The sequence below is a fragment of the Dama dama genome, chromosome X, assembly GCF_033118175.1.
Source record: "Dama dama isolate Ldn47 chromosome X, ASM3311817v1, whole genome shotgun sequence".
Taxonomy (NCBI): domain Eukaryota; kingdom Metazoa; phylum Chordata; class Mammalia; order Artiodactyla; family Cervidae; genus Dama; species Dama dama.
Window position 1 is genome coordinate 91,092,767 of NC_083714.1, and position 25,692 is coordinate 91,118,458.

At 36.6% G+C, this 25,692-nt stretch overlaps 1 protein-coding gene across 1 annotated transcript in view; it reads left to right on the forward strand.

The window, feature by feature from the left end:
• Window positions 1-25,692, forward strand: part of TEX11 (testis expressed 11) — a 265,819-nt gene that overhangs the window by 106,895 nt on the left and 133,232 nt on the right. Inside the window, exons 11-12 of the mRNA XM_061137613.1 lie at window positions 4,638-4,719; window positions 7,620-7,698. Coding sequence (XP_060993596.1) covers window positions 4,638-4,719; window positions 7,620-7,698 — 161 coding nt within the window. The remainder of the gene's footprint in view (window positions 1-4,637; window positions 4,720-7,619; window positions 7,699-25,692) is intronic.

Genomic DNA, 25,692 nt, shown 5'->3' on the forward strand with positions numbered 1-25,692 from the left:
CTTGTACATACTTTATACTCCTAAACAAGGAACACTGATAGACTGAAGGCTGTTTAAAAAGAGATTTAATTTAATGTGTCTTATTCTGTAAGGCACTTAAATATACTAATACATTTTTAAAGGTTTTTTTTTTTCAACAAGATGGGATTCGTGAAAGGAATAGTTTAATCCGGATATTAAATTGAGAGACCATTTATTTGAACTATATTTTCTTGAAATTTATGTCACATGGATGGGGTTATTCAATGCTGATAAGCTTCTTTTATATTAAATTTTTAAATTTAAAAATATTAATATACATGAACATTTTCAAAAGTTGCATCCTGTTTTGTTTTGCATTTGCTGAGATGCAAGTCTAAATAAAAAACAGAATCCCAAGACAATTGAGGTGGTTGCGTACTAGCTACATGGCTTCTTCTCAGCATGTGTTTTTGTTCACTAGATGTAGAATTTGCAGTTTTTATAACAATAATTGTCCATCTGCCTTAGTCCTGACATTTCACATTTAATAGCCTAATTATTGATCATGGACATCAATAAACTGGGTGTGTTGGGATTTCAGTGGCAGTATACATCTAAAAGAGTTTTATTTGTAAAAGATTTCAAACCTAGAGAAAGACTGAAAGAATAATAGTGTGAAGAATTCTTCCCTATATGCTTTACCCAGCATCACCTGTTATTAACATTTTGTGCATTCTATTTCTCTATATTCAGTTCAGTTTAGTCGCTCAGTTGAGTCCGCCTCTTTGCGACCCCATGGACTGCAGCACACTAAGCTTCCCTGTCCATCACCAACTCCCGGAGCATGTTCAAACTCCTGTCCATTGAGTCGGTGATGCCATCCAACCATCTCATGTTCTTTTGTCCCCTTCTCCTCCTGCCTTCAATCTTTCCCAGCATCAGGGTCTTTTCAGATGAGTCAGTTCTTCACATCAGGTGGCCAAAGTTTTGGAGTTTCAGCTTTAGCATCAGTCCTTTCAGTGAATATTCAGGACTGATTTCCTTTAGGATGGACTGGTTGGATATCCTTGTAGTCCAAGGGACTCTCAAGAGTCTTCTCCAACACCACTGTTCAAAAGCATCAATTGTTTGGCGCTCAACTTTCTTTATGGTCCACCTCTCACATCCATACATGACTAATGCAAAAAACATCAGTTTCAACAGATGGACTTTGTTGGCAAAGTAATGTCTCTGATTTTAATATGCTGTCTAGGTTGGTCATAACTTTTCTTCGAGGAACATGCGTCTTTTAATTTCATGGTTACAGTCACCATCTGCAGTGATTTTGGAGCCCAAGAAAATGAAGTCTGTCACTGTTTCCATTATTTCCCCATCTGTTGCCATGAAGTGATGGGACCAGATGCCACAGTCTTCATTTCTTGAATGTTGAGTTTTAAGCCAACTTTTTCACTCTCTTCTTTCACTTTCATCAAGAGGCTCTTTATTTCCTCTTCACTTTCTGCCATAAGAGGGGCGTCATCTGCATATCTGAGGTTATTTGATATTTCTCCCAGCAATTTTGATTCCAGCTTGTGCTTCATCCAGCCCAGTGTTTCTCATGATGTACTTTGCATATAAGTTACATAAGCAGGGTGGCAATATCCAGCCTTGATGTACTCCTTTCCCTATTTGGAGCCAGTCTGTTGTTCCATGTCCAGTTCTAATTGTTGCTTCTTTACCTGCATACAGATTTCTCAAGAGGCAGGTCAGGTGGTCACAGTCAAAGGCTTTGACATAGTCAATAAAGCAGAAATAGATATTTTTCTGGAACTCTCTTGCTTTTCCAATGGTCCAACCTATGTTGGCAATTTGATCTCTGGTTCTTCTGCCTTTTCTAAAACCAGCTTGAACATCTGGAAGTTCTCAGTTCACGTATTGTTGAAGCCTGGCTTGGAAAATTTTGAGCATTACACTGCTAGCATGTGAGCTGAGTGCAATTGTGTGGTAGTTTGAGCATTCTTTGGCATTGCCTTTCTTTGAGTTTAGATTGAAAACTGACCTTTTCCAGTCCTGTGGCCACTGTCGAGTTTTCCAAATTGGCTGGTATATTGGGCGCCACAGTTTACAGCATCATCTTTTAGGATTTGAAGTAGCTCAGCTGGAATTCCATCACTTCCTATAGCTTTGTTCGTAGTGATGGTTCCTAAGGCCCACCTGACTTCACATTCCAGGATGTCTGGCTCTAGGTGAGTGTTCACACCATCGTGGTTAGCTGGATCATTAAGATCTTTTTTGTACAGTTCTGTGTATTCTTGCCACTTGTTCTTAATATCTTCTGCTTCTGTTAGGTCCATACCATTTCTGTACTTTATTGAGCCCATCTTTGCATGAAATGTTCCCTTGGTATCTCTAATTTTGTTGAAGAGATCTCTAGTCTTTCCCATTCTATTGTTTCCCTCTATTTCTTTGCCTTGATCTCTGAGGAAGCCTTTCTTATCTCTCCTTGCTATTTTTTGGAACTCTACATTCAGATGGGTATATCTTTCCTTTTCTCTTTTACCTTTTGCTTCTCTTCTTTTCTCAGCTATTTTTAAGGCCTCCTAAGACAACCATTTTGCCTTTTTGCATTTCCTTTTTTGGGGGGATAGTCTTGATCACTGCCTCCTGTACAACATCATGAACCTCTGTCCATAGTTCTTCAGATACTCTGTCTATCAAATCTAATCTCTTGAATCTATTTGTCACTTCCAGTGTACAATCGTAAGGGATTTGATTTATGTTGTACCTGAATGGTCATACCTGAATATATAACTCTCTATATTATTGGGAAAATATAATTCATGCATTCATATTATTGAGGGTAATATATTGATATATATGAACTTTATTATATATATATATATATATAAAACACATATATATATAATAATATATATTATATGCACTCATGTATATATGGACTGCTTTGTTCTGTTTCCGGGTTGTTTTGACATTCCTTGCACTCTCATATGAATTTGGGAATCAGCTTATCAATTTCTACAAAGATGCCAGCTGGGAATTTGATTGCATTGAGTCTATACTGCTATCTAAACAGTTATAAGTTTTCCAATCCAGGAACATGAGATGTGTTTTTATTTATTTAGGTCTTCTTTAATTTCTTTCAACAGTGTTTTATAAATTTCAGTGTAGAAGTCTTGCCGTTATTTTAAAATTCATTCTTATGTATTTTATTCTTTTTTGTTGCTGTTATAAATGGAATTATTTTCTTACCTTCACTTTTGGATTGTTCATTGCTAGTATATAAAACTGGAGAAGGATATGGCAGCCCACTCCAGCATTCTTGCCTGGAGAATCCCAGGGATGGCAGAGCCCGGTGGGCTGCTGTCTATGGGGTCACAGAGAGTCAGACACGACTGAAGCAACTTAGCAGCAGCAGTATATAAAACATGTTTTGAGCTCAAGACATATTGGAATATGCCCATTAGGAAAGATGGTAATGTTAGAAATTATAATGCATTCTTAGTTTATTCTTGTATTGATGATATCATTATTTAAATGGTTATAATACCTGTGGTTGCTTTCCCTAACTTTCCATTTCTCAGGCATCTCATATATGCATTTACAGAGCATGAAACTAATGAAAATAGTGTCCACGTAGAGGTTGATTAATGTTGTAGAAAGAAAAATTCTGTTTTGTGAGCCTAGACTGCACTTTTTTTTTTTCACAACACTTTATTATTACAGTAAAAGCAGTATCCAAAGTGTAAATGTTGACTTCTTTTACATTTTCTGGTACAAAAACTTATTTTATGCAACTTGAACAGATTAAAAAATAGTTGGGGCAGGGGGGAGTTGAATATTACTGTTTCCATTCATTGCTGCTTATAAGATAAAGCCAGGGTTTCAAAACCTGTATTAGTTTGATGATGCTGTTACTGCTACTGCTGCTAAGTCGCTTCAGTCGTATCTGACTCTGTGTGACCCCATAGACGGCAGCCCACTAGGTTCCTCTTTCCCAGGCAAGAATACTGGAGTGGGTTGCCATTTCCTTCTCCAGTGCATGGAAGTGAAAAGTGAAAGTGAAGTCGCTCAGTCATGCCCGACTCTTAGCGACCCAATGGACTGCAGCCTACCTACTGGAGTGGGTTGCCATTGCCTTCTCCTTGACTGCACTTTTAATCATAGACAGCTGTTTCAAAATGTACACTGTCAGGCAGAAGTAGAACCAGGTCCAAGTAGCAAGGACTTGGAAAAACCATTCTGAGTATATTGTTATTAATAGTAAATGTGATAGGCATATCCTATAGGACCGACAGTATGTTTATTTCATTCAACCATTATTTGCAAAGGAATTTGGTTGTTATTAAGATCTCAAAAGAAAGCGGATCTAATTGATGTTTAGGGTTTTGCTTACCAAGATAAGAATATGGTCTTATGTTCTCACAGTTTAAATATTGACCTTGCCATTAAATGCTTGCCACTCAATAGAAGTGTTTACATGTTCTTTTCCATTAAGATTGAATAAAATATCAGAAAATAGCCTCATGGATAGACTGAATATTATGATTTGAACTTTTATAATTTTGATTTCCTTTGATCATGAGTCATCTTGGTGTGGTTTAGTGAAATAGGCAATTACTTGAAAATTGTCTTACATTCTACAGTTAATATCGTTGTTATTTCTTTGTTTAAAATAGGAACAGTTACATCCAGTTGGGCTTTTCTTAAAGGTGAAAATCCTCTTGATGGGTGAAATAACTAATGAAGAACTTTTTCAAGGTAAGTAACATCTCTGTGTGTGAAAAGTACAGAGTTTTGAAATATTAATACCAATTTGTTGACTGTAAGATATTTTGTATTATACTAGCATAGGTATAATTTGATGGTGACTGAAAAGGAAATTGAGTACATAAGATTGTCAGGAAGCAAAGGAGAAGGAAGAGAACACAGTAGGAAATTCAGCAAGTAGTTAAAAAAAAAGAGCTAAATAAAAACTATCAGTTTTCTTTTAATCTAGCAGAAAATTGCAGCTGCCCAACCTGCCCATCATGAAAAAAGATACCTATTGATAGAAAAAGCCTTTGCAATGCTGTGCCTTTTATAATTACTTGTCTGTGAAGTGAATGTGAAAGTCGTTCAGTTGTGTCCGACTTTGCAACCCCATAGACGATACAGTCCATGGGATTCTCTAGGCCAGAATACTGGAGTGGGTAGTCTTTACCGTCTCCAGGGGATCTTCCCAACCCAGGGATTGATCCCAGGTCTCCCGTATTGCAGGCGGATTCCTTACCAACTGAGCCCCAAGGTAAGCCCAAGAATACTGGAGTGGGTAGCCTATCCCTTCTCCAGCTGATCTTCTGACCCAGGAATCGAACTGGGGTGTCCTGCATTGTGGGTGGATTCTTTACCAACTGAGCTATCAGGGAAGCCCAATTACTTGTATAAACATTGCTCTTTGTTTTTCGAAATTTTCAAGGAACTAGAATGTGCATATCTCAGCATAAACTGATATGCAGCTCTGAGTCATTTGGCAAGTCACTTAAATTTCTATGCTTCAGTTTCTTCATCTTAAAAAAAAAGATACATATATATATATATATATATAATATTAATGTCTATCTCATTGTGTTGTTTTGAGAATTCTATGAAAAAAGTATGTAAAGCATTTAGTTCCATGCTTGGTACATAGTTAATGTGCAATAAATATTACCTATCATTTAGTTATTATGGTTACTACTATTAACTGTTATTAGTACTATATAGAGGAATTAAGTGAGGCAAAATATCTCTCTATGCACACTGACCTCTTAACAATATTTCAATTATGTTTAGTCATAAAAATAATTTAAAAATTTAATGTGTACCTGCTTTATTTTTTTACTGTATAAAATATAATCATAGAGCTGTATTATTTTTGCTATATGATATTATGTTAGTATAATAACTGATTATCCAGTAAATAATAGCAATTTATAATAAGTAGGACTGTAATCAGATTTGGAAGTTGCTGTAAATTTAGTGCCTATTTGGTACTAAAACTTTCTGTGATTTCTAGAATATTAGCCAATCATCAGGAGATCTCAGGATCTGAAATACATAGAGGATTCTGCACCTGTAGGTAAAAGTATCAGCTCAGATATGCACAGGCTGAAATCTGTTCAGAGCCAGAAAGACAACTTCATTCTTGTTTTGCAGTATGGGAGTAAACAAACCAACCAAGCAATTAGAGGAATAGTCTTATTCAAACTAATAATATAGGTTGGGAAGATCAGAGAGATTATTGGAGTTACCCAGTTTGAAGTTATTTCCTATTAAATTTTTTAAAATCAAAATGTAGAAAAGAAACAATTTAAAATGAAATTATTCTTTATTTCCAGATTGTTTTTACTTAGCTCAATCTAGATACTCATGATAGAGTAATGAAGTTGCAACTTCAGATTATAAACTAGGAAACTTCCATGAATTTAAGTTTTCTATAGTTTAAAGTAATACAGTTATCTTTCATTTTGTTATATTAAATATATTGGTATATATGAAACTTGCATTTTTATAGTATGTTCATTTTTTTGCTAATGAAAGTACTTTAAGAATCATCACCCTAACTACTGTCATTAGAACTTCACTGGTATTTTTTTATAGTAGAGAAAGTAGACATTTAAAAATATATAATGTTTTTTATTATGAAAAAGTAGTTTTTGGAATATACTGAAAATACTCATTGTCCACCATGCACTGGAATATCAGCTCTGTGGCAACAGAGATTTTTGTGTGTTTTGTCTACTGCTGGATTCCCAGCAGAGCTCCCTGGCACTAAGAATACACTTATTAGCTATTTGTTGAATAAATAATCTAAACACAATCACTTTTAGAAATTTGATGGTTTATTTTCAGTATCTTAATTTGCTCTTTTACAGAATTTATAGACAGCCTTTGTTTTCCAATTTTTTTGCTAATCTTATAATTCATATTGGTGCATATTCATTTTTTAAATGAAAAACAGTTTTATTTTATATTTAACAATTTGAATGGTTGCATAGTAATTTGTCACTATCGTATAGTGGAGACTCAGTATACATCATTTTTCTTGTCATTATAATCTGTGTTGCTGTTATTAATAATATCTTTGTTCGTTACATTTCCCCACATTTATTTCAGTTGACTTTTCAGAAGTACAATTTCTGAAATAAAGAGAATCATAATAGCAGCTGTCATTTATTGAATGCTTACTAAGTACTAGCTCTTCTGCTATGTAATTTACATGTATTATCTCACGTAAGTCTCTCAACAACCCTGAGAGATTGGTGATTTGTTCCCCACTTTACAGATGGCAAAACTAAAGTCCATAAAAACTAAGTAAATTGACTATGGCCATAAAAGTGGCAAGTGGTTTCAAATGTGGATCTGTGTGTCTGACTTCAGATCCCAAGCTCTTAGTCACTGGGTTTTTAGCATATAGTACTCAAATTGCTTTTCAAAAGGTTCCTTTGCCTGTTTCACTGCATTCTCTGTAGCATTGGATATTACTGGCATATAAAAAGGCTTTGATGAATTGTTAGGCAATACATGATATATGGCAAACATTTAGAAAGTAGATTTTGAACAAAGGAAAATTATTGAAAATAGCTAAGCTTCCTCAAAAATGAAACTGATATTATTATTTCATTTTTTCTTTTTGTTAGCTGTTATGGAAATTCTACATTTTGGCATGTCCATGAACTTCTGTCTGAATATTGCTAAACTGCTGATGGATCATGAAAGGTATAGAAGAATTGATTTTCTTTTCTTTAAAGACTAACATTTTTCTAAGGTTTTCATTAACCTAAGTTGAATTATATCTGTATCTTTCTATACCCATATTCACAAAGCACAATATTTGGCATTGTGCTAATCAAATTACAAGATGGAACTGCTTGCTTAATGATTTAAACAATAAGTTCAGTTCAGATTAGTTCAGTCGCTCAGTCGTGTCTGACTCTTTTAGACCACATGAACCACAGCATGCCAGGCCTCCCTGTCCATCACCAACTCCTGGAGTTTACTCAAACTCATGTCCATTGAGTTGGTGATGCCTTCTAACCATCTCATCCTCTATCATCCCCTTATCCTCCCACCTTCAAGCTTTCCCAGCATCAGGGTCTTTTCAAATGAGTCAGCTTTTCACATCTGGTGGCCAAAGTATTGGAGTTTCAGCTTCAACATCAGTCCTTCCAATGAACACCCAGGACTGATCTCCTTTAGGATGGACTGGTTGGATCTCCTTGCAGTCCAAGGGACTCTCAAGAATCTTCTCCAACACCACAGTGCAAAAGCATCAATTCTTCGGTGCTCAGCTTTCTTTATAGTCCAACTCTCACACCCATACATGACTACTGGAAAAACCTTGACTAGACAGACCTTTGTTGACAAAGTAATGTCTCTGCTTTTTAATATGCTGTCTAGGTTGGTCATAACTTTCCTTCCAAAGAGTAGTCAAGTAGTCAAGGAGTAAACAATAAGTGGTCAAGTCAATTTTAAAATTTATATTAAAATTTTTAAAAAATAAATGAAAAAGAAGTTTCATTTTAAGATAGGGTTTTGTAAAACCAGAGTTGACTAGGTTAACTTGCAGGCCAGTGTCATGTGAAACTGGAAGGCATGTGCAAGTGTAGTTCTGCAGATGATATACCCCTCTGGCTCTATCATCATGGGATTATTAATGTCAGAAGGGACCTTAAAGTACTTGTACACCTCTTTAGTGGTTTTCAAGCTCTGGTATTCATCAAATTTACTCTGAATAAGCACTTGAACAGATGGTGAACATCGTTAGTCTTCAGGAAAATGCAAATCAAAACCACAATGAGAAACTGCTTTATACCACTAGGATGGCTGTAATCAAAAAGATAGATAATAACAGAAATTGACAAGGATGTGAAAAATTGTAATCCTCATACACTGCTGGTGGGAATGTAAAATGGTATAGCTACTTTAGAAACAGTCTGTCAGTTCCTGAATAAGTTAAATAGAGAGTTACCATATGACCCAGCAGTTCCAGTCCTGAGTTAAACAGGAAACATATCCATACAAACACGGGTATATGAATGTTCGTAGCAGCATTATTTTTAATAATCAAATGTGGAAATACCAAAATATCTATGAACTAATGAAAAGAAAAGCAAAATGTAGTGTACTTATATCATGGAATATTGTTGTTTAGTTGCTAAGTCATGTCTGACTCTTTGTGACCCCATGAACTGCATGCAGTATGTCAGGCGTTCCTGTCTTTCACTATCTCCCAGAGTTTGCTCAAACACATGTCCATTGAGTTGGTGATGCCATCCAACCATCTCATCCTCTGTCACCCCCTTCTCCTCTTGCCCTCAATCTTTCCCAGCATCAGGGTCTTTTCCAATGAATAGGCTCTTTGCATCAGGTGACCAAAGGCTTGGAACTTCAGCTTCAGCATCAGTCCTCCAATGAATAATCAGGGTTGATTACTTTTAGGATTGACTGGTTTGATCTTGCTGTCCAAGGGACACTCAAGAGTCTTCTCCAGCACCAGAGTTTGAAAGTATCAGTTTTTTGGTGCTCAGCCTTCTTTTATGGTCCAACTCTCATATCTCTACATGACTACTGGACAACCATAACTTTGACTATATGGACCTTTGTCATCAAAGTAATGTCTCTGCTTTTTAATATGCTCTCTAGGCTTATTGTAGCTTTTCTTCCAAGGAGCAAGCGTGCTGTCATTTCATGGCTGCAGTCACCATCTGCAGTGATTTTGGAGCCCAAGAAAATAAAGTCTCTTCCTATTTCCATTGTTTCCCCATCTATTTGCCATGAAGTGGTGGGACCAGATGCCATGATCTTAGTTTGTTGAATGTTGAGTTTTAAGCCAGCTTTTTCATTCTCCTCTTTCACTTTCATCAAGAGGCTCTTTGCTTTCTGCCATAAGGGTGGTGTCATCTGCATATCTGAGGTTGTTAATACTTCTCCTGGCAGTCTTGATTCCAGCTTGTGAGTTATCCAGCCTGGAACTTCTCATAATGTACTTACTCTGTATATAAGTTAAATAAGTAGGGTTACAGTATACAGCCTTGACATACTTCTTTCCCAGTTTTGAACCAGTCTGTGGTTCCATGTCCAATCCTAACTGTTGCTTCTTATCCTGCATACAGGCTTCTCAGGAAACAGTTGAGGTGGTCTGGTATTCCCATCTCTTAAAGAATTTTCCATAGTTTGTTGTGATCCACATAGTCAAAGGCTTTAACATAGTCAGTGAAGCAGATGTTTTTTCTGAAATTCCCTTGATTTTTCTGTGATTCAGCAGATATTGGCAATTTGATGTCTTTTTCCTCTGCCTTTTCTAAATCCAACTTGTACATCTGAAGTAAGTAATTACATGAATATACAGTTTTAACTGTGTTTTTTTTTTTTTTTTTTTTTTTGTCTGTGCTGGGTCTTCATTGCTGTGCACGGGCTTTCTCTAGTAGAGGAGAATGGTGGCTACTCTTCTAGTTGCGGTGCCTGGGCTTCTCATTGCAGTGGCTTCTCTTTTTATGGAGTACGAGCTATAGGACATGGGTCTTCAGTTGTTAACACGCTGGACATGGGCTCAGTAGTTGTGGCTGTCAGGCTCCAGAGCACAGGCTCAGCAGTTGTAGCACCCAGGCTTAGTTGTCCTGTGGTAAGTGGGATCTTCCCGGACCAGAAATTGAACCAGTGTCCCCTTCATTGCAAGGCAGTTTCTTAACCACTGGACCTCCTGGGAAGCCCCACATGAATGTAAATTTTAATTCACATGTTCTTAGTGAAGTCATTTCTTTGGGAAACTCATTTGGCAGGGACTAATCTGACTCACTTTTCTATGTTGAAATTGATTTGCAGAGATGGAATTGATTATATGAACTACATACTCAAAATTTTAGACTTAAAGATTGAATTCTTAAGAATGTGTCTTCTGATTTTCAACATTATAATAATGAAAAACATTGTTTATTTTGCCTTTCTCAATTAATATTACTAAAGTGACTAAAGAACTACGAATTAAACTGTAGTATAGTGTGATAGTAAATTCTAATTAGACAAATTTGGAATATCAGATGTAATGGACATTTACTGCTTTTGGTCAGTCATCACTCATTCAATCCACTTTCTTATTGATAACATTATCCAAATTTCCATTTAGGTATCTCCTTATTCCCTATCAGTATATGTGGACATTGACATATTGGTGTAGGAGAAAAAATTTCAGTTTTCTATTTCCAAATCAAAAGAATAATCAATTTCAAGAAGAAAATTTGAGAAATTAAGTGTTTTTTAGATTTCAAATTTAAAATATAGCTTGTATTTTTTTACACGTTTGTACATTATTAGTATGTGTGTGCTTAGTCGCTCACTCGTGTCCAACTCTCTGCGACCCCATGGACGACTCTATCCATTGGGATTCTCCAGGCAAGAATACTGGAGTGGGTTGCCATGCCCTCCTCCAGGGGATCTTCCCAACCCAGGTCTCTTGCATTGCAGGCAGATTCTTTACCATCTAAGCCACCAGGGAAGCTATTAGTATGCTTGCAGAATAATCCAGTTAATAAAGTTTGATTACATATCTGGCCCCCGTTTTTTTTACTTGTGGTCTGTTTTGCTCATGTATATTACACACTTGCATCTATAGATAGTATAAGAAGTTGCATTATATAATGAATAATTATTTTAATAATAATTGTATAGCAAAAGCAAAAATACATGTTATGTAGAGAAGTTTCTTTTAGCAATAAAAGCTAAATGTGCAGAATGTTAACTGTTAGAAAGTGAATGCAGTTGTGCTATTCAGAAAGCTAATGTAGTCTTCTGATAATAAAATCTTGAGTATTTTGATGAATGATTGAAAATACCATGTTCAAGTGATTAAAAAAATCTTTATTTTTTACCTTTTGTAGTCAAGCTTCTTTAGGAGTCACAGTGCAGACAAGTCCAGGTTATTTGTTTATGAGATCCTGATCATACATGGTGCTATATAAGGGAAGAACACATGCTTTGAGTTCTAGAAAAGCAGTTAGTTTGACATTTTGTTATTGTGGATAATTTTCCAGAAACTATTTGCTTGTGTCTGTTTACTCTCTGACTTTATCATTTAAGTAAACTTGTCTAAAGATAAGATTAATTTGGCATGCCTTTTTCTCACCACTCCTTGCTGGTTTATGTTAGTTAATGTCAAACTTTATAATGTATATATGATCAACTGAAGATCTTGTTAAAATAGAGATTTTAATTTACTAGGTCTGGGATGGGGACTGAGATTTGCGTTTCTAACAAGCTTCCACATGATGCTGATATTGTAGATCTGTGAACCACACTTTGGCCAGGTTTGCGAGTTTATTGCCAACTTTGTGAAAAAAAAAAAAAAAATCACAATTTTTCCTGTCTCTAGTTACATCACCCTTCAGTTTTCCATAATTTCTTAAAGACTTTTATGAGTCTCATTTACAAATGTCTTGGTCTCTTATAATACAAACTCATTTGATCTAGGGGTCCAAAACTCTTTTATTAGTTACTACTACTATCTTCTCACATTGTGTTTTAATTTCTTCTTTTCAGAATTTTTATCAATATTTTTACTCTGAAATTTACCATGAGTATAATGAAAATTTTAAAGGAAAAAGATCATATTTAATGTATTATGCTAACAATCAGTTTTTAGTTTTTTTCTTTCCTTCAGCTTTCTTCCAAGCCTTCTTCTTAAGTAAGGCTTGGTGTTTTTTTTTTTAATTAACATAATAGTTTTTGAACTCACTGTTGAATATTACAATAAAATGTTTAAGAGCTCTCTCATTTCTTCACTCTAAAAGAGTTCCTGAAGAGTTCTATTGATAGGAAATTTGATATAGTAAATACTGTTTTTCCATAGGTTTACATTATAAAAATAAAAATGACTTACCTATAGGGAAGTCCCAGGCATTCCCGTGGTTAGGACTCCATGCTTTCACTGCTGAGGGTCTGGGTTCAATCCCTGGTTGGGAAACTAAGATCTACAAATGGACCATAGCTATAATGAAGTTTTTAAAGAAAAAAGATCATATCTAAACTTAGTATCCTAAGGAGTTGTGTGGCATGGTCAAAAAAAAACTTACCTCCACAAAATATTTGGCTCTAAGATATAATAAAATCATACTTAGAAATATAGCAAAATTTAAAAATGATATGTTTAGATGAAATTCATTCCTCTGATAATACAATAATAAGTACTTGAGTGGGTTGCAGAAATGGCATGGTAGCTGAGATGAGTGAGATAATTTCCTAAAAACAGAAAAAGAGGCAGATTTGTAATATTAAGGCCCTCACACTCTCAATACTAATTCCTTCCTGGGATAGGTCTAAAAGATTATCATTAAACACTAGGAGGTAAAAGCAGTCATCAACTACCTCTGGGATTTTATTTAATCATGCCCACATGGTTTTTCCCATGTAATAGGAAAAAGCATCAAAGCAGAGTACTGTTGTTAAGACTGTTACCAAAGATCTTTTTTCTTCTCTCTTGTTTCAGGTGAGACATTCATATAACATACTTTGTAAGGCATGAATTAGAATTTTTGTTTTAATAAAAATTCTTAATGAGTTCGTTAGAAATCATAGTTCCAGTCTGTAGGAAGTGAAGGTGGCACAGAATATATACTCATTTCTTGAATCTTCAGTATATTTTGTTTGGATAGATGGTTTATAGTTGTTTTTTTTTTTTAAATTTCCCCCTGGGGTAGGGATTGGTTTTAGGATGTTTGAGCTGGAAAAGGGAATAGAAAGGATTTTTTAAGGTTGATTGTTTTTTGGAGACAAGAGTTTTATTTTCCTTAGCACGTTGGTTGCATTGCAGTTCATTTTATCAACCAAAATTGTATCTAGTGTAACATGTTGTCAGGGGTCTGGTTGGAGATAAAAAGAAATATAAGAAGCAGACATTCCTCCAATGAATTTACTGTCCACTACAATAAGCTAAGCATGTGTATGCTTGATCAGTCAGCTGACAGTAAAATGTAGAATTTGAGAAATGCATAGTATAGGTGATTTATATGAATCCTATATGACTTTAGAAGGAGTAAAAGCTCGCTGTGGGGTCCATTGGTCATGGAATGCTTAATGAAGGGGATAGTGACTTAGACATAGGTAAGATTTTCATATAGGTGAGTAAGTAGTAATTACAGACAGGAAGATTAAAGTGATCAAAAATATGAGCACAAGTTGCTATAATTTAGTCCAATTTAGCATCGTCTATGTAAAGGACAACATATGGAACATATAGGGGATTTTTTCAGGGAACTTACAAGTCTTACTGTAAAGAGGATATTTGTAAAGATAACAATACAAGACAGCACATGGAAAAGGAGAATAATTGACAAATTAGTATAGAAATTCAGAAGAGGCCTAGACCATTGTGTACTGGGAACATCAGTACAAAGATTTCTTTGAAAGTGAGATTTGAGCTGGGCTTTGAAGGTTGGAGAGGATTTAGGAAGATGGAAAGGAGGAATAAAGGCGTATTCAGAATATGATGATTAGTGGTTTAGAGAGGCTGCAGCATCAGTTTTATATAAAGGGTGTAATGAGATATAAAGTCAGGTAAATTAGTCATTTGTGAAAATCCTTGAAAATTGAGCTAAAGGACTTTATGATATAGGCAAATGGGGACCCATTCAGGGTTTTCAAATAAGGTAGTGATATGCTAATGACAATAATATGTAAGAATTTGAGAAGGTTGAGATGAGAGGTAGGAAATCTGTTGAGACATTTATGATTCAATAATTCCTCATAATAGCCTCTTATTGCCTGATGTATTAGCTTATCACTTCAGAGCAAATATGAAGTGTTAAGAACCTGAACTAGGTTGACATTAAGTTTAAGTGTTAGTTGCTCAGTTGTGTCCAACTCTTTGCAATCCCTTACAGGAGTCACGGAGAAGGAAACCCTGGAGATGGCATACTCCAGTATTCTTGCCTGGAGAGTTTCATGGACAGAGGAGCCTGGCAGGCTACAGTCCATGGGATCTCAGGTCGATACTAGTGGCAATTAATTCTTTCACATTTGAGTTCCTACAGTGTACCAGTTATTTTATTGCTAGGCACTGAAGACATAGAAATTAAATAATATGCAATTTCTAGTCTCAAGAAGATCACTGCCTAATGGGGAAGAGTAGTCATAATTATGAAATAAATATAGTAACAGTTGTTTTGGTATTACCAAAGAGGGGCTTATGAATGGATGATTTATAAAGATAAAATTATTCTTGCCTATATATTTGGCATTAGCATTGTATCATTTTGAGTTAGTGTACTCACTCTTGCTGCTTTTGCTTTTATTCAACCATATTGATAACTAATTTACCAGCCCCACATTATCTTCAAGACCTATCATTTTTCAACATTTTCATATTAAAGCCATTAAACTATACAAATAAGGAATCTTGCTATCAGAGATTTCTAATATAGGAAATAGAAGAAAGAAATGAAAGTGAAAGACACTATGAAAAATAAGAATTGGGGACTTCAGTATCCCACATGTAGCAGTAGATCATCCACACAGAAATCAACAAGGAAATATTGGACTTCAGCCATACAGTAGATCAGTAGACGTAATAGACATTTATAGAACATTCCATTCAACAGCAGCAGAACCCACATTCTTCTCAAGTGCACATGGAATGTTCTCTAGGATTGATTATATGAAAGTACACAAAACACATCTTAGCAAATTTAAGATTGAAATCATATATCTTTTCTAGCCATAGTGGTATGAAACTAGGAATCGACAGTAAGAGGAAAGCAGAAAAATATGCAAATATGTGGAAATTAACAACACTCCTCAACAACCAGTGGGTCAAAGAAGAAACAAAAAAGGGAAATTTTAAAAATCTCCAAAAAAATGAAAATGGAAACACAGTACCCCCAAACCCCAAACATATAGGATGCTGCAAGAGCATTTCTCAGGGGGAAGTTTATACCAATAACGCATATCTTGAAAAAATAGATTGCAAATAAGCAACCTAACTTTACGTCTCAAGGAACTAGAAAAAGAAGAATAAACTAAACTCAAAGGTGACAGAATGAAGGAAATACAAAGAGCAGAATAGAAATAAATTAATTAGAAGCTAGAAATAAAATAGAAAAGATCAATGAAACTAAGGAGTGGTTTTTTTAAAAGATAAGCTAAATTGACAAACTTATAGCTAGATTAAAGAAGAAAAATCAGAAATGAAAGAGGAGACAACTGGTACTACATAATACATAGGGCGATAAGAGGCTATTATGAGGGATTATATGCCACCAAATTGGATATCTTAGAGGATATCCTAGAGGGTAAATTCCTAGAAATGTACAACCTACCAAAACTGAATGAAGAAGAAATAGAAAATCTGATCAAACTAATAGCAAAAAGATTGAATCAATAATCAAAACTTCCAAACACAGAAAAGCCCAGGAATAGGTAGTTTAACTGGTGAATTCTACCAAACATTTAAAGAAGAATTAACATCAGTTCTTCTCAGACCCTTCCAAAAAGTTGAAGAGAAGGGAATATTCACAAACTCATTTTACAAAGCCAGTCCTGATACCAAACCAGATGTCAACACTACAAACAGAGAAACTAAAGAACAATATTCCTGATGGATATAGATGCAAACATTCTTAACAGAGTATTAGCAAGTCAATTCAATAGCATATTAAACTGGTTAAATGACATGACCATTTAGAATTTACCCCTGGGATACAAGGATGGTTCAACATAGGCAGATCAATAAATGTGATAAAATACATTAATAGAATGAAACATAAAAGTGATATGATGCTCTCAATGGATGTAGGATAAAAAAGTATTTGACAGAGTATAACATCCTTTCATGAGAAAATCCTCAACAAATTGTGTATAGAAGGAACATCAGTTCAGTTCAGTCGCTCAGTCGTGTCCGACTCTTTCAAACCCCATGAACCACAGCACGCCAGGCCTCCCTGTCCATCACCAACTCCCGGAGTCCACCCAGACCCATGTCCATTGAGTCGGTGATGCCATCCAGCCATCTCATCCTCTGTCATCCCCTTCTCCTCCTGCCCTCAATCTTTCCCAGCATCAGGGTCTTTTCAAATGAGTCAGCTCTTCGCATCAGGTGGTCAAAATATTGGAGTCTCAGGTTCAACATCAGTCCTACGAGTGAACACCCAGGACTGATCTCCTTTAGGATGGACTGGTTGGATCTCCTTACAGTCCAAGGGACTCTCAAGAGTCTTCTCCAACACCACAGTTCAAAAGCATCAGTTCTTCGGCACTCAGCTTTCTTTATAGTCCAACTCTCACATCCATACGTGACCACTGGAAAAACCATAGCCTTGACTAGACGGAACTTGTTGACAAAGTAATGTCTCTGCTTTTTAATATGCTGTCTAGGTTGGTCATAACTTCCCTTCCAAGGAGTAAGGGTCTTTTAATTTCATGGCTGCAGTCACCATCTGCAGTGATTTTGGAGCCCCCCAAAATAAAGTCAGCCACTGTTTCCACTGTTTCCCCATCTATTTGCCAGGAAGTGATGGGACCGGATGCCATGTTCTTAAATTAATGCTCTTCAAAAACTGGACAGGCTCATTCAAAAGAGTGAAACTAGATCATTCTCTTAAACTATAAACAAAACTTAACTGAAAATGGATTAAACTTCAATGTATGACCCGAAACTATTAAGCTCCTAGAGGAAAATATAGGCAATACATTCTTTGACGTTGGTCTTAGCAATATTTTTCTGGATATGTCTCCTCAGGCAAGGGAAACAAAAGCAAAAGTAAGCAAATGGTAATATCAGACTAAAAGGTTTCTGCACAGTAAAGGAAACCATCAACAAAATGCAAAGACAGCCTGCTGAAGGGTAAAAAATATTTTGCAAATGATATATTCAATAAGGGATTAATATTCAAAATATATAAAGAACTCATACAACTCAACAACAACAACAAAAAACAAAGAACTAGATTTTTTAAATGGACAGAAGGGCTAAAAAGACTCTTTCCCAAAGAACACATACATATAGCCCATGGGCACATGAAAAGATGTTCAATATCACTAATTATTAAGGAAATGCAAATAAAAACCACAATGAGCTATCACTTCATGTCCATTATAATGGCCATTATAAAAAACCACAAGCCATACCAAGTGTTGGAGATGATGTGGAGAAAAGGGAACCCTTAGTCACTGGTGGTAGGAATATAAATTAGTGCAATCCCTATGGAAAAGTATGGAGATTCCTCAAAAAATTAAGAATAGAGCTACCATATGGTCCAGCTCTTCCATTTTGATAAATTTATCCTAAGAATATAAAAAACACTAAATTAAAAAGATACATGCACCCATATGGTCATTGCAGCATTATTTACAGTAACTAACACATGGAAACAACATAGGTAACCACTGATGGATAAAGGGATAAAGAATTTGTGGTATATATATAGTTGTTCAGTCACTCAGTTGTGACCGACTCTGCGACCCCATGGAACTGTGGCACACCAAGGCTTCCTCTCCTTCACCATCTCTGGGTGAGATATGGTGGAAATAGTATAATGGTAAAGAGGAAGCACCAGCTCTAGGATCGCAAAGCCTGGGTTCAAATTCCAGCATTCTTCTTACTAGCTGGCAGTCTACTTCTACTAGTTTTCTCACCTCTAGTTTCCTCCTTTGTAACATGAGAGATAGTAATATCAACTATTTGATAGGGTTGCTATTAGAAATATGCAAGATTAAGCATGTAAAGCATGTAGAAGGTATGCTGTTTAGATGTTAATTCTTTTGGTTATATGTTGAGAGGCAGTGTTGTGAGTGGTTATGAGTATGATGTTTTGATTTGAAAGCTTGTGCTACTAATCTAGCTGTATGGCCTTGGGCATGTTTTTAACATCTCTCTGCATCAGTTTCTTCATTTCAACAATGAAGATAGGAATAGTGCCTACTTGAAAAAGTTGCTTTGAAGACTAAATATGTTAATATGTGTACAGTGCTAGAATAGTGCCTGATACATAATAAAGTGTTAGTCGCTCAGTCGTATCTGACTCTTTGTGATCCCATGGACAGTAACCCACCAGGCTCCTCTGTCCATGAGATTCTCCAGGCAAGAATACTGGAGTGGGTTGCCATTCCCTTCTCAGGGATTGAACCCAGATCTCCTGCACTGCAGGCAGATTCTTTTATTTTTTCTATTAATGTATTTATTTTAATAGGAGGATAATCACTTTACAATATTGTGATGGTTTTTGCCATACATCAAGATGAATCAGCCACAGATACACGTGTCCCCCCATCCTGAACTCTCCTCCCACATCCCTCCCCACCCTGTCCCTCTGGGTTGTCCCAGAGCACTGGCTTATGGTGCCCTCCCTGCTTCACGCATTGAACTTGCACTGGTCATCTATTTTACATATGGTAATATGCATATTTCAGTGCTGCTCTCTCAAATCATCCCACCTTTGCCTTTTCCCACTGAATCCAAAAGTTTCTTCTTTGTGTCTGTGTCTCCTTTGGTGCCCTGCATGAAGGATCATCAATACTGTCTCTCTAAATTCATACATATCCATTAATATACAATATTTGTCTTTCTCTTTCTGACTTACTTCACTGTTTATAATAGGCTCTAGGTTCATCCAGACTCATTAGAACTGACTCAAATGAACTTTTTTTTTTTATAGCTGAGTAATATTCCATTGTGTGTATGTACCCACAACTTTCTTATCCATTCATCTGCCAATGGACATCTAGGTTGCAGGCAGATTCCTTACTATCTGAGCTACCAGAAAAGCCTAAAGTCTTCTATAAAGTTTTCTATTATTGTTGTCTTGGGAGGCCTTACATATATAATAGACAGTAACCCTCGTCTGTTATATGTATCGTAAATATTCTCCTCAGGTTACCTTCCCCCTACAGAAGTCTTAAAATTTGATGGAGATACTAAAGGAAAAAAGCCAATCTCAGAAGCCTGCTTGTTATATGAATCCATTTATATAACATTCATGAAATGATGAAAGTATAGAGATAGAGAACCACAACAGTGGTTGTCAGAGATTAGGGGTGGTGGTCAGGGGAGGGAGCTAGATGTAACTATCAGTTCAGTTCAGTCACTCAGTCGTGTCCGACTCTTTGCAACACTGTGGACTGCAGCACATCAGGCTTCCCAGTCCGTCACCAACTCCCAGAGCCTACTCAAACTCATGTCCATCTCATCGGTGATGCCATCCAACCATCTCACCCTCTGTCATCCCCTTCTCCCACCTTCAGTCTTTCCCAGCATCAGGGTCTTTTCAGATGAGTCAGTTCTTCGCATCATATGGCCAAAGTTTTGGAGTTTCAGCTTCAGCATCAGTCCTTCCAGTGAATAGTCAGGACTGATTTCCTTTAGGATGGACTGGTTTGATCTTGCTGTCCAAGGGACTCTCAAGAGTCTTCTCTAACACCACAGTTCAAAAGCATCAATTCTTTGGTGCTCAGCTTTCTTTATGGTCCACCTCTCACATCCATACATGACTACTGGAAAAGCCATACCTTTGACTAGACAGACCTTTGTTGGCAAAGTAATGTCTCTGCTTTTTAATATGCTGTCTAGGTTGGTCATAGCTTTTTTTCTAAGGAGCAGACATCTTTTAATTTCATGGCTGCAGTCCCCATCTGCAGTGATTTTGGAGCCCCCCAAAATAAAATCTTTCACTCTTTCCATTGTTTCCCCATCTATTTGTCATGAAGTGATGGGACCAGATGCCATGATCTTAGTTTTCTGAATGTTGAGTTTTAAGCCAGGTTTTTCACTCTCCTCTTTCACTTCCATCAAGAGGCTCTTTCGTTCTTCTCTTCCTGCCATGATGTAACCATTATCCTCCAATTAAAATTAAAAAAAAAAAACAGATATTTGTGGTGAGACAATAGCTTTTTGTAGTGAAAGTATGCATCTACATGTGTGAAAAATAATGTAGAACTATACATACAAACTATACAATACCATTTCTTCCGTTGATACTGCCTTATAGTTTATGGGCAAGATATAACTATAGGAAGAAACTAAGTGAAGGGTACAGGACTTCCCCGTACAGTTCTTTCAACTTCCTATAAATCTATGATTATTTCAAAAGTAAAAGTTAAAATTTTTGATGGAGTTAAATTTGTCAGTCTTCTTTTTCTTTATGGGTTGTCTATATCATACCTAGAAAGTCTTTTTGTATACCAAGGTTATAAAGATATCTTAAGCAACAATCAGTTCAAAATGATAATACTGTTGGTGATGATGATGATGAAGAAGTAGTAATAGCACTTGTAGTAGTAGTAATAGTAATGAACAGTGAAAGTATTAGTTGCTTAGTTGTATACAACTTTTTGCAACCCCATGGATTGTAGCCCACCAGGCTCCTCTGTCCATGGAATTCTCCAGGCAAGAATATTGGAGTGGGGTGCCATTTCCTTCTCCAGGGGATATTCCTGACCCAGGGATTGAAGCTGGGTCTCCCGCATTGCAGGAAGATTCTTTACTGTCTGAGCCACCAGGGATCCAGTGCATGGTAACAAACGTTTTAAAGGTTTGTTTTGTTTTCTACACTTTCTTTCCTTATGGGTCACTTTATTTTGATGCTTCTCTTCAAGACTACTTTATATGATTGATTTCTTCTAATGTTCTTGATTCTTTTTATATTTTTTAAAGACAAATCTGCTTCCAGTTGTTCTGTGGCTTCACACTTTGATATCTCTTGGCAGACTTCCCCCTTGAAGTGATATGACTAGCTCCTGGTTTCTCCACTCTGTTGTGATATCGTATGTGTGGACAGATGGGATTTCTTTCAGAGTTTATGGGTATTTTAGTTGTCTGTTGCTGTGTAACAAATCACCTTAAAACTTAGTGATTTGAATCAATAATTTAGTATTATCTCATGGTTCTGTGGCTTGATTGGGCTCAGCTTGGGTGTTTCTTGGGGTTTCATATGGTTGCAGTCAGATAGTGACTGGTCCTAGAGTCATCTAAACTTTAGATTCTAAACCTCTAGATTGTAAAGGCTTGGCTGGACTGAACATTCAGTATGTTTTTTCTCACACACATTTGCCTGTCACCCAGTCTGAAAATGGCTGTAACAACTGAAGGCTGGCAGGCATCTGTCTTTTACTCCATGTGACTCTTTGTGTGGCTAGCTTGAAATTCCTCATGGTATAGTGTTCTTAGAGTGGCTGGAATTTTTACATGATGGTTAGCTTCCTCCAGAGCGCATGTTCCAAGAAACCAGACAAGTTGCAAGGTTCCTTCTGTTTTGATATCAGAGGTCATGGCACTGTTAAAACAAGTCATAAAGGGAGAAGACTACACTAAAGACATGAATACCAGGAATCATAATTCATTGGGAGGAAACTTAAGAAGCTATAAATACAGTGGGTTAGGGACACTAGCGCCTACTCCCAACTTGATTTGGGAGATAGAAAATGCATTCTCTTGCCAAATGAGGATTTTCATTACTGTGCTGATTGATTTTCTTCTTCCCCATCCCTTTCCTCACGTCTACAATTTTTTGTCCCTTATTTTCCAACTGAGAGGCCCCCATAATTGATCCCTAGCATGCATGCTAAGTTAGTTCAGTCATGTCCAACTCTTTCCAACTCTATGAACTGTAGCCCACCAGGCTCCTCTGTCCATGGAATTCTCCAAGCAAGAATAATGGAGTGGGTTGCCATGCCCTCCTCCAGGGGATCTTCCTGACCCTGTGTCACTTATGTCTCCTGCATTGGCAGGTGGGTTCTTTACCACTGACACCACCTGGGAAGCCATTTGATCCCTTACATAATTAAAAAAAGATTTTTTAGACTTTTAAAATTGAATATGTATATTTCAGCTTCTTTTACATTATTACAAAATACTGAGTATAGTTTCCTTTGCTATACAGTAGGTCCTTGTGGGTTATTTGTTTTATATATAGTAATCATTTCAGTTCAGTTGCTCAGTCGTGTCCAACTCTTTGCGATCTCATGAATTGCAGCATGCCAGGCCTCCCTGTCCATCACAAATTCCTGGAGTTTACTCAAACTCATGTCCATCAAGTCAGTGATGCCATCTTATCCTCTCTCATCCCCTTCTCCTCCTGCCCCCAATCCCTCCCAGCATCAGGGTCTTTTCCAATGAGTCATCTCTTCGCATGAGGTGGCCAAAGTATTGGAGTTTCAGCTTCAGCATCAGTCCTTCCAATGAACATCCAGGACTTATCTCCTTCAGGATGGACTGGTTGGATCTCCTTGCAGTCCAAGGGACTCTCAAGAGTCTTCTCCAGCACCACAGTTCAAAAGCATCAATTTTTCGGCACTCAGCTTTCTTCACAGTCCAACTCTCACATCCATACATGACCACTGGAAAAACCATAGCCTTGACCAGATGGACTTTTGTTGGCAAAGTAATGTCTCTGCTTTTTAATATGGTATCTAGGTTGGTCATAACTTTCCTTCCAAGGAGTAAGCGTCTTTTAATTTAATGGCTGCAGTCACCATCTGCAGTGATTTTGGAGCCCCAAAAAATAAAGTCTTACACTGTTTCCACTGTCTCCCCATCTATTTCTCATGAGGTGATGGGACCAGATGCCATGATCTGTAACATATACATATGTATTAATATGTATATGTTAATCCCAACCTCCAAATTTATCCTTTCCCCTTTGGTAACCGTAAGTTTGTTTTGCTGTTTGTTAGTCTATGTTTGTAGAAAAATTCATTTGTATCTTTTTTTTTATTTGTATCTTTTAAAAAATATATTTATTTTTAAAATTTATTTATTTTAATTGGAGGATAATTACAATATTGTGATGTTTTTTGCATGAGTTAGCCACAGGTACACATGAGTCCCCCCATTTGGAACACTCTCCCACCTCTTTCCCCATCCCATCCCTCTGGGTTATCCCAGAGCACCGGCATTGAGTGCCCCACTTCATGCATTGAACTTAAACTGGTCATCTGTTTTACATATGGTAATATACATGTTTCAATACTATTGTCTCAAATCATCCCACCCTTGCCTTCTACATAGTCCAAAAGTCTGTTCTTTTTTCCTCCCACTTTATTTATTTTTTTAATTGAAGGATAATTGCTTTACAGAATTTTGTGGTTTCCTGTCATACATCCACAATAATCAGCCAAAGGTACACCCATGTCCCCTCCCTTCTGAACCTCTTTCCCATCTCTCTTCCCATCCCACCCTTCTAGATAGTCACAGAGTCTCTGTTTGAGTTCCCTGAATCTTGTAGCAAATTCCCATTTTCTATCTTATTTACATATGGTGTTGTAAATTTCTGTGATATTCATCTGTATATATCTCACCATCTTCCTCCTCCCTTCCCCCCGTGTCCATAGGTCTGTTCTTTATGTCTGTTTCTCCATTGTTGCCCTGCAAATAAATTAATCAGTACCGTCTTTCTAGATTCCATATATATGTGTCAGTATATGATATTTATATTTCTCTTTCTGACTGACTTCACTCTGTATAATAGGCTCTAGGTTCTTCCACCTCATTAGAACTGACTCAAATGTATTCCTTTTTATGGCTGAGTGATATTCTATTATGTATATGTACCACAACTTCTTTATCCATTCATCTGTTGATGGACATCTAGGTTGCTTCCATGTTCTAGCCGTTGTGAATTGTGCTGCCATAAACATTGGTGTATATGTGTCTTTTTCAATTTTGGTTTCCTCATAGTATATGCCTAGGAGTGAGATTGCTGGGTCATATGGTGGTTTTATTACTAACTTTAAGGGCTCTCCATCCTGTCTTCCATAGTGGCTGTATCAATTTGCATTCCCACCAGCAATGCAAGAGGGTTCCCTTTTCTCCATACCCTCTCCAGCATTTATTGTTTGTAGACTTTTTGATGATGGCCATTCTGACTGGTGTGAGGTGGTATCTCATTGTAGTTTTTATTTGCATTTCTCTAATAGTGAGTGATGTTGAGCATCTTTTCATGTGTTTCTTAGCCATCTGTATGTCTTCTTTGGAGAAATCTCTGTTTAGGTCTATTTTCCACTTTTTGATTGGATTGTTTGTTTTTCTGGTATTGAGTTGTATGAGCTGTTTATATATTTTAGAAATTAATTTTTTGTCAGTTATTTCCTTTGCTATTATTTTCTCCCATTCTCAGCATTGTCTGTTCACCTTGTTTCTAGTTCCCTTTACTGTGCAAAAGCTTTTAAGTTTAATTAGGTCCCAGTTGATTCTTTTTTGTTTTTATTTCCATTACTTAGGAGACGGGTCATGGAAGATCTTGCTTTGATTTATGTCTCTGTGTGTCCTGCCTATGTTTTCCTCTAAGAGTTTTATAGTTTCTGGTCTTACATTTAGGTCTTTAATCCATTTTGAGTTTATCTTTGTGTACAGCATTAGGAAGTGTTCTCATTTCATTCTTTTGCATGTAACTGTCCAGTTTTCCCAGCACCACTTATTGAAGAGGCTATCTTTGCCCCATTGTATATTCTTGCCTCCTTTGTAAAAAATAAAGTACCCATAGGTGCATGGATTTATCTCTGGGATCTCTATCTTATTCCATTGGTCTATATTTTGGTTTTTGTTCTGGTGCCATACTGTCTTGGTGACTGTAGCTTTGTCGTATAATCTGATGTCAGGAAGGTTGATTCTTCCAGTTCGATTCTTCTTTCTCAAGATTGCTTTGGTACTTTGAGGTCTTTTGTGTTTCCATATGAATTGTCAAAATTTTTGTCCTAGTTCTGTGAAATATGCTATTGGTATTTTGATAGGTATCA